This window comes from Porites lutea, chromosome 7 (assembly GCF_958299795.1).
Source record: "Porites lutea chromosome 7, jaPorLute2.1, whole genome shotgun sequence".
In the NCBI taxonomy this organism is placed as follows: domain Eukaryota; kingdom Metazoa; phylum Cnidaria; class Anthozoa; order Scleractinia; family Poritidae; genus Porites; species Porites lutea.
This window is the reverse complement of record NC_133207.1, coordinates 32,613,379-32,624,610: the sequence shown is the minus strand read 5'-3', so window position 1 is coordinate 32,624,610 and position 11,232 is coordinate 32,613,379. Positions and strand designations below refer to the sequence as shown.

At 38.6% G+C, this 11,232-nt stretch overlaps 2 protein-coding genes across 2 annotated transcripts in view; both read right to left on the bottom strand.

Moving 5' to 3' along the window:
- Positions 1-1,141: 1,141 nt before the first annotated feature.
- Positions 1,142-3,027, bottom strand: LOC140943984 (membrane progestin receptor gamma-like). Its single transcript, XM_073393092.1, has one exon. The coding sequence runs from the start codon at positions 2,531-2,533 to the stop codon at positions 1,511-1,513; it is 1,023 nt and encodes a 340-aa protein (XP_073249193.1). The 5' UTR covers positions 2,534-3,027; the 3' UTR covers positions 1,142-1,510.
- A 3,776-nt stretch (positions 3,028-6,803) lies between these two features.
- Positions 6,804-11,232, bottom strand: part of LOC140944291 (uncharacterized) — a 5,003-nt gene continuing 574 nt past the window's right edge. Inside the window, exons 1-2 of the mRNA XM_073393445.1 lie at positions 11,077-11,232; positions 6,804-7,648 (exon numbers count right to left, since the gene is read on the bottom strand). The exon at positions 11,077-11,232 is cut by the window's right edge and continues 574 nt beyond it. Of these exons, the coding sequence (XP_073249546.1) occupies positions 6,804-7,648; positions 11,077-11,232 (1,001 nt within the window). The remainder of the gene's footprint in view (positions 7,649-11,076) is intronic.

The following is an 11,232-nucleotide window of genomic DNA, read 5'->3' as shown; positions in this document are numbered from 1 at the left end:
ATTATGCTCGATGCTCCGACCATAGCATTATGCCCAAAATTATGCCGGCATAATGTATCTAACCCTTCTATCTGTACGCATCAAGAGCTATTAGTGAACTTACGGCAACAGGACGGGAGAGCAAAGAAGACGGCAAACCCATTCGGGCTCGAGGAATAATTGTTAATTATTCTGTCCAAGACTGTGGTCCTGGCGGAGAACTTTCTGAAGAGGATCGGCCGAAGACTAGCAAAGTGGAAATCAGATCAGATACGGTATCAGATACGGATACGACATCAGATTCCAGTTTGCTTATATTTCATGATCTTCTCTAATTTATACTGAGATCAGGCTCTATTTTCGTTTCGCTTTTAAAATTACATTCCGGCGGGCAAGGCGAAACTAAAAGTTTATTTTCAGACCCCTCTTTTCATATTCATAGCTAACAAAAATTACTTCAGTTCCAAAATTTCCACTCTTGCTGAACTCTTTGTTCTTCTTATTTCTTTTATTTTGGATCTTTTGAAGCCACTGATTTAAAAGTTTGTCCCTGAAAGGCCGGTTAGATTTTTCGACCCGTTCGCCACAACATTTCTAAACATCATCTGATCATTGCAAATCTTCGAATGGATCTTCAGGTGGCTGTTGTTATAACAGAATTTTCTACAAGTATTAACTTTCGAGTGTTTGAATTTCACGAGGATTTTCATTCGTAGGTCTTTAATTTCGCGATTTTTTTTACAATGGCGAAAAACGCGAAATTAAGTACCAGTATTAAAGGTAGTCCATTCCATCCTAAATGTCACTGAGTTTGGAACAATTTGACCTTAGTTTTTGTCTTTTCCAGTTGAAAGAAGCCATCTCTGGCCACCAAGATGTCAAATGTCCCTGGAAGATTAAAGAGCATTTAATACGGGTCCGGTTTAGTCCCCACCCACCTCCCCCAATTTCTAAATCCCGCTTAGAGGTCCCTGTCTGTGTTGGACTGCCTCTGGCAGGGCCAAATTGTTTGACAGCTTTACACAAATAAAGTTTTCTCATTTCTTCATGAACAGGACATTTTAGAAGACAAGGTTTTTAAGAAAAAAAATGTCATTCCACCGTTCACATTCTTTCTTTTTTTCTTTATTTCAAAGAAGCAAGCAAAAATAACAGGTGAAATATTGATCCTAATTATTTGCATAATTTCAAGAAGGATCTTTTACAATAAATTTTTCATAAGTTACTGTTATTTCAAACGTCTTAATTTTATACAAAACTATGCAAGTATTGTTTCCTCTCAGGTTAAGCTAAAGAGAAATAGAAATTTCCACTTTTACAAAATTTCGACATTTTTATGATGGGAAATCGTCTCAAGCCATGATAAAGTTGGCGTTACAAAAATAACTAAAGCGCAATTTAGTGCATATCCGTGATACGGAGTAATCTAATAACTCAACGCACCTGCAAAAATTATTGTAAACCATTGGTCATTAAATCCGCTCTTATTCGATATGCAAGAAAGAAAAATTTAGCGTTTAATTTTAATCTATTAAATTTCCTTATGCTCTTCTTCCTTATCTGATCGTAGCTTACTGCCAAACCTTAAAACAATCCCACAATTAATTAAACAAATTACTACCATTAAACCTAAGCTGTTCGCAAAAGTTGCTATTGGAAAGCGTTCCAAATCGTTGCGTCTCGACTCCATTTGAATCTGGATGGCTGTAAACTGGTCGGCGGAACCAAGGGCTGTAAAAACATGTAGGAAATGATGGCTGTGCCCTATTATGTCAAAAACTCCTGGCATTAATCTCTCTGGCATCCTGGACATGTTTGCCAAAGCTGAAATCAGGTAGAAGTAGCAATGCCTCATGAAATACGAAAAAGCCAGTTGCTCGTGCTCTGTTTCAAGTGTAGCAGACGGTTCCACGAGAAGGCGATGCAAATATGGAGCGCTATTGCACAGAAAGGCAACCCCGAAGCAAAATGTTCGAATAACGTACTTCATCTTTGACCATCGGTGTCGAGAGGCACAACAAACTACAGTTGACAAAACAGAGATGAGACAAGAAACGCTGAGAAAAATGGTTGAAGAACTGAAGAGCATTTTATCGCTATCGAACGAGCGACTGTAGAAATAAAATGCTTGTCCTGCTCCAACACTATACACGCTTATCGCTGCATAATCGAAGAAGAAACAAATGTGGCGAACTCTAGGAGACATGGAATTGAACAGATGAGCGCCAGAACTCATCAACAAAAATCCACATATTCCAATAGCGAACGACAGCAAAGGGTAGGCGTAAGTGTCGGTGATGCCGTACTTCCAAAATAAGGACGCGAAGCGTACGAGAAAAAGCAGAAACGGAACAAAGTGCGTCCAAACGTTGACGGTTTCGTTTCGCGGCTGAAAAGCACTTCTGACACAGTCCAAAGCAGAACCGTAAGGTTTGCGATAACCAGAGCAAATAAACATTTCGCGGAATTGAGCAGGAACGTCTTCGGAACGCAAACCAAACTTAACCTTCTTGTGCTTGTGTTCGGCATTATGTATCTTTTCCATTTTAGCCATTTTAGTTTATGGTAGCTGTTATGGAAAGGAAAAAAGAAAAACAAGCAGTTCTGATTTCGCTCTTTCCGCTGTCAAATGACTGCTTACACTCGTGGTTTGCAAACGGAATGAAAATGAAAAAGCCGGTTTTGCAAAACAATTGAATTCGCCACCCGGTAGAGTATTTGTTTACCCTCTCGCTCATTGGTGGAAATTGCCGATGGGTTTTCCTGCAGGTGTAAATTGCTTTCAAAATGGTTTTCCTCTGAACAGGATAGAAGATAATTAAGTGACACCTCTGCGGACCGGAAAAAAAGATTACCATAACATTTTTCTAATCCCTCACTTAAGATTACTTTGCAAGTTCAAAACTGAATTCAACTAAGCTATCAGGAAATCTCAGGGAAAAGAATAAATATTCTGATTTGTTTTAGTGTGAGATTTACACAAAGAAAGGAATTTCAAAGATTTTGTTTACATTTTCAAATCTTTTATTATGAACGACAAAAACATTATCCCGCAAGCAGATGTCTCCAATTTTCTAGGAGGGAATGCGTCTAGGTAAAGAATTAAAATATATATATATATATATATATATATCTAGCCGCGGATTTTTTAAAAACCAACCTAATGAAATTTGCCGTCATTGGAATGACAAGGCGTCAAAAGGTAGGTTTTTTTAAAGTCTGACAAGCTCCAAATTCAGAAGAAAGGAGGAGAAGAGAAAAAAGCAATGGTTGCACTCTTAGTTTTTATAATAGCTACTTTGGAGAAAAAAAATGTTGGACACAAAAGTCCATTTAGCGGCACGTTTTCAAAAATCCGACTAGATTAGATTCCTCCTCGCTCTTTCTTTTTCTCCTTTCCTTTTCCTTCGTTAGTGGTGATTTTCGAGCTTATCGGGCCCGAGAAACCTGCCTTTTGACGCCATTTCGCTTCAATGACGGCAAATTTCGTTAGGTTGGTTTTCAACAAGTCGGCTAGATAAATTAAGCAATAAAAAAAATAATAAAATAACATCGCGTTTCTATTTCCTCACATTTATCATTTTAGGTTTCCTATGCACGGTGCACAAAGATTTTGCGTTGGCTTTGCCTTCCTTAAAAGTTTTTTGTTTCTAACTGAGGCAGAAAAATTGAAGATGTTATTTTCATAATAGAAAATAAATTTATTCTTTTAAAATCTGCGACACTTTTCTTTATCTATACATCATGATTTGAACAATAGTCTAAAATCTGACTGGTTATCAAGGGCCTAATTAGAGCACTACCTGGATAGTGCGGGCATTTGGTATTTATGCCCAGGTAAATGGATATTACTTGTCAAAGAAAACCGTTAACTTTTAGTCTGCTACACGGCCGTTTTTATTGTCGTCACGCAACGCTGGGGAGAAGCGTTGCGTGACGACACTAAAAACCGGCTGGGTAGCAGACTAATAAGCTCTGGGCCCAGTTTAGTTGTTCGAAGACCGATTAGCGCTAGCCCAGGGTTAAATTTCAATCCGGGATTCTTTTTCTCTTGTTCAAACGCAATTTCTCGGATAATTTTCTCCAATTCTTTGTAGAGCATCCAATGAACAAATTTCAGACAAAAATATACTAAGTTAAACTGAATTTGCTCTTTAAGCTTTTATATCTGAACTTGAAATTTCGCACTAACCCTGGATTATCTTAATCCAGCTTTTAACAACCTCTGTTGTTCGAAGGCCGATATTTGCGCTTAACCCAGGGTTAAATTTAACCCGGGTTTCTTTTTCTTTTGTTTAAAAGCATTTTCTCGTGTATTTTTCCCTGTTATTTTTAAGAGCATCCAGTCATCAACTTGTTGACAAAAAGAATTAAACTGAATTTACTTTTTAGCTTTCATATCTGAATTCAAATTTCGCACTAACGCAAGAGCCATAATAGGACTATTATGGCTCTTGCCCTGGGTTATCTTAACCCAGCTTTGAACAACCCGGCCCTGGGTTATTCCTTTTTTGCAAGGAGTTTTAGGACGGTTTATAAACGGAGGGGCTTATAAGCTATAGCAATGCTAACCAAAATACGCTTTGCATTTACTGGTTTTCAATTAAGTTTCAAAACTTCTTGGAGGGAGGTTTATATAAGGGTAGATGGGCTTATAACTGGGTTGGCTTGTAAGTGGGGGAGCTTATAAGCGGCAGTTTACGGTAAGCTGTAAGAGGACACCCAAACTTCAATGGCTCCTTCTTGTTTCAATTTTCTTGTATTTCCATTCATTCAGTACTGACAGCAACCATAGTTGTCTTTACAAAATCAGACAACAGCATGGCATATAATTACAGAACAAATTCTGATGTCACTACCCTCGTTGTAAACCACTATTGTTAACAGTTTTTTCTAACACACATACACACTAAAAAGATATAGTCTGCAGGTGCAAAAAGGGGAGGAGAGAAAAATGCCCCCCTTTTCTCTCGCTGCCCCACCCCTTTTGACCCTTGCCACCCAGGCTTGAAAGGGTGTGTATATCAATACTCCTATAGTGATATCTAAGCCATTGACTCCCATGCAGAAGTTCTTTTGCCAATCATGTTATGGAAATCTTTACGTAACCTCAGTTAACACTACCCAATATGGCTTGCACTCCGTAAAATTCACTGGTTCTTGTCTTTGGAATTTCTTGCCTCCTAGCATTACTAACTCAGATTCTCTTAGACTGTTTCGTAAAGCTCTGAAGAACTCTGTGCTTAATTGGTATATCAATTAATTTGTCTCCCTTAGCTCAAGAAGAAATGCCTTCTTTCAAAACAATATATTCTGAATTCTGTGTGTATTATTGTATTCTATTGTATTATTGGGGTCTTCACCAGATTAGCCTTTGCTATTTAAATTGTATTAATTGTCTATGTAAATTAATATGTATCATATGTATGTTGAATTGAGCAAGTTCAATAAATCATCTATATATATTTATCTATCTATTTTGACTTGTCACGCAATCCTCCCTTGTGGGAAAGGAAAGCATGACAAAGCCCTAAGAACATCTTCATGGGAAGCTAACTAACAAATATCTTCAAGAATGATGTTAAAAACACTCTTCAAAAAGTCTTTTTGCCACATGTTTTGTGCCAAGCAAATTAATTCTACTACCTAACTGGCCAGTAGCGTGAGAAAAAAAGCTGGCATTTTGGGACGCCACAGGGTGCAAAGAAAGTCAGTTTTACAGCCTGCCTTTTGGGCAAGCTGTAGCTAGCATGTACTAGCCCACAAGTCATTTCAACTAGCCCCAAAACCCTTTTTGATTAGCAAGATTGATTTACAATCCAACTGTACTTTAAATTTCCCCAAAAAGCAGCACCTGCCCGTCGGAAAAGTTAAGAACAAAAATCAATAGCCCGAAAGCAAAATCCACTAACCCCAGGCTATCAGACACAACTTTCTTTGCACGCTGCACCACCACTTGTTTATTGCGAAATGACGTCTGAGAAATGATTGCAGAAATTCCATAGTGATGACGCACCACTAGCCAGAACTGGATAGTGCTTCTGACTGGTCGTGCTAAATGGGAAATTTGCCTCAATCAACCAGAAGTACTACCTAGATCTGAGTAGAGACATGTCATCAGTATGGAAATTCTGCACTCGTTTCTCAGACGTCATTTCACGGGGAAACCAGTGGTGGCATCGTGAAATGTGGGCTGTTTTCTAGGCCAGGGGCATTTCAAGCACGGTCAAACATGAATGTATTGTGCAGGCCCCATATTAAGCAAGAGGGGGTGATGTCACTGCATGTCTGAACTCAGGGAAATAAAAACAAAAACCAGCATAGCCTGCACCACAGATGTAATCAAACCCCAGTTAGTAAGGTCTGCAAAGAAGCACCAAGACCCTTGTTCTGGGCCCTCAACAGCCCTCAACGTTTTAAATTTCCTTTCAACCTGTTTGGCAAACCAACAATGGCTTTTTCACAGGCCAAGCATGGTGCGTATTAAGGGGGGTGCACAGGTGGGGTCCCAGGACAAGGATTTCGGTGCTGTTTTGCAGACAAACTTAACCAGAGTTATTAGTTTTGTCTTTAGTGCAGGCTAAAGCCAGCATAGTGTTAGACTTGTAAACTTTAGTTTTTTTTGGCCAGAAAGTGACCAAAAAATGGCTTGACTAGCTTCAAATGGGGTTTTAAAACAAAAATTTCCAGGGGTTGAATGAGTTAAGCAGACAGTGGCGAGGCTCCCATTTACACAGTTGGGTTTTTCATGCACAACTAACAGCCATGAATAAAAATTAACGGTAGTTGCTAATTTTTCTAGTTGTTCTACCTACACAAGAAAATCACTTTCTACTGCATTTACATTTGGACTTTTTGGTCATTGGTTTCAAGTTTACTTTTCCACTTGCATCACTTAGTTCAATTTTTATTGACCCAAGATTAACTGATCTTGTAAGGAGGTTAATCATGGTCTTGAACATTTTTTCAATAGTGTTCACATCCAGTGCACTTGCTTCCATGTAGCTTAGGCCATTACGTTTGGCAATTTCATGGCCTTCCTCAGAGGAAACTTCCCGTTCCTCAGCTTGATCTGTCTTGTTCCCAATTATGATGATCAAAGCATTGCTTTCTGTGCAATAAGTCTTTGCTAAGTTAAGCCATCGAGGAATGTGGTCAAATGATTCCCGATTAGTTACATCACAGACCAAGAAAATGCCATGGACACCACGGAAATACATAGCCTGCAAAGACAAGAACTGTTCTTGACCAGCAGTATCAACCACTTCCAAACGGACAAACTTAGAGCCATATTTGAAAGACTTGCGATCGATCTCTATCCCTGTAGTTGTAGTGCTCAAGAAAATATTGAAAAAAGGGTTCTTGAAACGATTGAATAAACACGATTTTCCAACTCCTGCGTCTCCAATAAAAAGCACCTTGAGCTTGTAATCGTATAATGGTTGGCGTCCAACTTTCTCAATCTGAACTTCTTCATCTGACTCATGCAAACTTGATCGTTTCACTACCTTCCATTTGTGCCTTTCAAGTTCTTCTTTAATGTCCTTGATGTCAGGTCTCAATGTACTGTCATTCTCTAAGCATCCTAACACCAGTTTTTTCAAGAAATGTTCCCCCATCTCAGTGATGTCTGTTTTACGTCGGACATGTTCACTGATCAGTTCACCATCTTAAAGGAATAAAAATTTTCATCAGATTTCTTAAATAACAACTTAAAACAGATTTATCTATCAAAATGATAGATTACAAAAATTAAATGATTTACAGATCCATTTATCCACTTTGCCACTTAGATCTTCAGCCAAATAAATAAACAGTCCATAGTTTTACTAGAGATATGTATCTCACATTACCCTTGCAAAACTCGCTTTTTAATAGTGCCACTCAAGTTAAGCCGTGTCGGCCGGGGTTAGGAACTGGATGGGTTACCTGTCTTGAATATAACCCTGTTATGACGGCCCCTAATTTATTTTTTCCTTACTTCTTCTTAATATATACGAGTTAAATTGAGGTGGCCATGGGGCAACATATCATTGTAGCAGGGATTTGCAGGTAACCAGGAAGGGAACTTCACAATCAGACTATTGCAAAAACGGTGCTTTGATTGGCAGTTTGTTCAGAGGAACTTGCAAGTTCAAACTACAAATTATATAGCAATACTGCAAATTTATTTTGCTCAGCACTGCAACGGCTAGCAAAGGTATCTCTTACCTTTATCTTAAAGAGAAAAAAGGGTGTTAAAGAAGATTTCGTTGATCAATGATTTTTTCAGAATGAACTTCTCAAACTCATTAATAATTCATAAAGAAAACACAAAGGAAATGTGAGTGTTAAGGAAATCAGATGAAAAACTGCTCATTTTTGCATTCGACACAGTGTTTCATCACCAGATGAAACAACCTTTAAGTTTGTCAAAAATACTCCGCTGCACGTCCTATTTTCAACTCTCTTCTCAGTAAAACTGTGAAAGGTTTGAACCCAGGAGTCATTTCAAAAGTAGGTTGAGTTTGATCCTCCGGGTGAACGTAGTCCTGAATAGGACTGTTGTTGTTGACAGTGACTGACGTTTCGATAACCTGTGTGGTAGTCATCTTCAGAGTCAAAGTGAGTTGTATCACGTCAGTTGATGGTATACTCTGGTTATTCTTCTCAGTATTTCATTTGGTGACAAAACACTGTGTCTCCTGCTTAATATATTGCGTCAAATCAATAAATTTATGGAAGTTCTAAGTTAGGACTTCCCCATATCAAACTGTCTCTAATATTGGAACCAAGTTCTGTGATTAGAATAGAATTTCTAGTAAAAAAGAACACGCAGTCACCACTGCTCCTTTCCCTCCCTCTCTAGGGATCTGTACTGGGCAGATAGTACTACTTGTAGGGATACTTAAGCAATAGACCACACTTTCTATGGGTTTACCGGCGTGGTAACCCACGCGGGATGTTGGGAGAACACGAGAAAAGCTTGTAAATCACGAGCCGAAGGCGAGTGATTTACAAGCTTTTCGAGTGTTCTCCCAACATCCCAAGTGGGTTATCACGCCGGTAAACCCATAGAAAGTGTGGTCTATTGCTTTTATAAAATAACTTTTAGTAGAATGGAGTCTTTTAGGTAAAAAATATGGTTTTAGTACCGTGATCAAGTCATGTCTTCTCTCTAAAGTCATCATAAGCCAATCATGACTCACGATTTAATGGCGCTGAACTTTCTCAAAACTCAGTTCAGTCAAACAACAAACAGCAGCACTTCAAAACACGAGTTTTTGCACTCATTACATGATAAGTTATGAAAGCTGTTTTACAGGAAAAGTCAACCTTTATTCAAGCGAACGTACAATGAAAAAATACGTTCATGGTTTGTTTACTACAGAAGTAGAAATTAATTGAACATCAGACTGTACGCAGCTGTATTTTGTTGAGTCGATCCGTAAGAATTTCGTGCCTACAGACAGAACTGGCAGCTATTGTAATGGAGGACTTCATTCACATTTTACAAGCCGCAGTGGTAAGACCTGTTTTCTGGACTTTGTTATGATCAAGAAATTCTGCGGTTACGACGTGGCTGCATTTGCGAAGTTGTCGCATGTAACTTTATATGCACGTACAGCGACCGATGGAAATGTGTCAGTGGCGGAGAAAGGTTTCTTTGCCGTAGCCACATATTGGCGTTAATATTTGTCGATTTGTAAAGTCAGGTGGTTTGAGGTAGGTTATGGCATCGATATCACCGAATGATTTGTGCAAATGTTGGAAAAAACCAGCCCGAAAGTCTGACATCTTTCATCATCATTGGCAGCTTGTTTACAACCTACAGCGGCCGATTTTGTACCATATCTTGATCAGAGATCTCTTTTTGGAACAATTTCTTTCATTAACGAATTTAATTTTGACACAAAATAAATCAAGAATGCTAAAACTATCCATTTTGTTGCTGGTTGGCAAATGGTTAAGTTTTCCTGGAGACTTTCTATACCAGAAATTCACACAGTTGTTGTCTTTCTCTGCGATTTGGCATCGTCGTGAAATGTAAACTGCTTTCCAGCTTTGTGCTTTATTACTCCTAAAGCTATGGCAGTAATAAAATGTGGGAACCAACACTTTTGATATTAAGAAGGACTGGGTAAGTTGCTTCTTCTGTTTTTTAGCCTTTCTAAAATCATTGTTTGCAGATCAATAGCCGGTTTTGTTTACGGCTCGTGATCCGGAAGCCTTTTTCTATGGGTTTACCGGTATAATAAACCATAGGTTTTTGACCAATCAGATCACGCGTACTATCTCAGTTATTTTATAAATGGATATGTACTTAACTGGATATAGATTTAGGTATCATAGAAAGCCTGCAGAAAAGTACTAATTCAGTGAAAAGATCCTTTTGAAAGAAACGACTTTGTAGAGAATAATTTGCATGCATCATAGTGCATTGGTACTAATAACACTCAAATCTTTTCCCAGCTACCTGTGAGGACTAATACCGGTAAAGTTGTTCTCATTGATTCTGTGATTCTGTGGTAGCCGTGCAATCATCACTTGGGAGGTTTGCTAAGCACTCAAGAAGCTAGAGTTATTCTAGGGTACATGTCAAGCAACTGTGTGTGCTTCTTTTGTGCTTATAGCAACCTCCTGTGTACATCAATAGGGACTTTAAGATCCAATGACGCGACAGCGACAAGAACGTCGCGACAGCGACAAGAACGTCGCTTAAAAAGTGAATTTGCATTCTTTCAGTCTTTATAGCAATCATTCATACCCACTTAGGTGAACCCTCCTGAAGCTGAATTTCAAGGGACCAAATTCAAGCTCAGAAAGAGAAATAAAATTTTGTTGTTGCTTGTTTACGTCCTCTATAAAATGCAAAATTAGGCATTCTCACGTCGTAGTCATGCAGAAACAGGATTGAAATGTACAAAAAAGTGTGATGCACTTGCGAAGTTGTTGTTTTGCTAATTAAACCAATTTTTTTTTGACGTTCTCGTTGTTGTCCTCGTCGTTGGATCTTAAAGTCCCTAATAACTTGACGTGTTCACCACTCTTTAAATGAGTCAGGCAGCCTTTTTGAATGCAACCTATGGAACAAAGAATGCTCGTATCAAAACATACCTTTGGTGATTGGAGTTAATGGCCACACACTTGGTTCATGTCCAACAATCATAGCCATAACCACTGCACCAAAAGAAAATATATCAACTTTTTGACCATACCTTGCATTTCCTACCACCTCAAACTGCTTCGTGACAGGGTATGTTTCGGGAGCTG

What these genes read in the sequence shown, in the direction of transcription:
- LOC140943984 (XM_073393092.1), bottom strand. Translation starts at nt 2,533, where the DNA reads ATGGCTAAAATGGAAAAGATACATAATGCCGAACACAAGCACAAGAAG.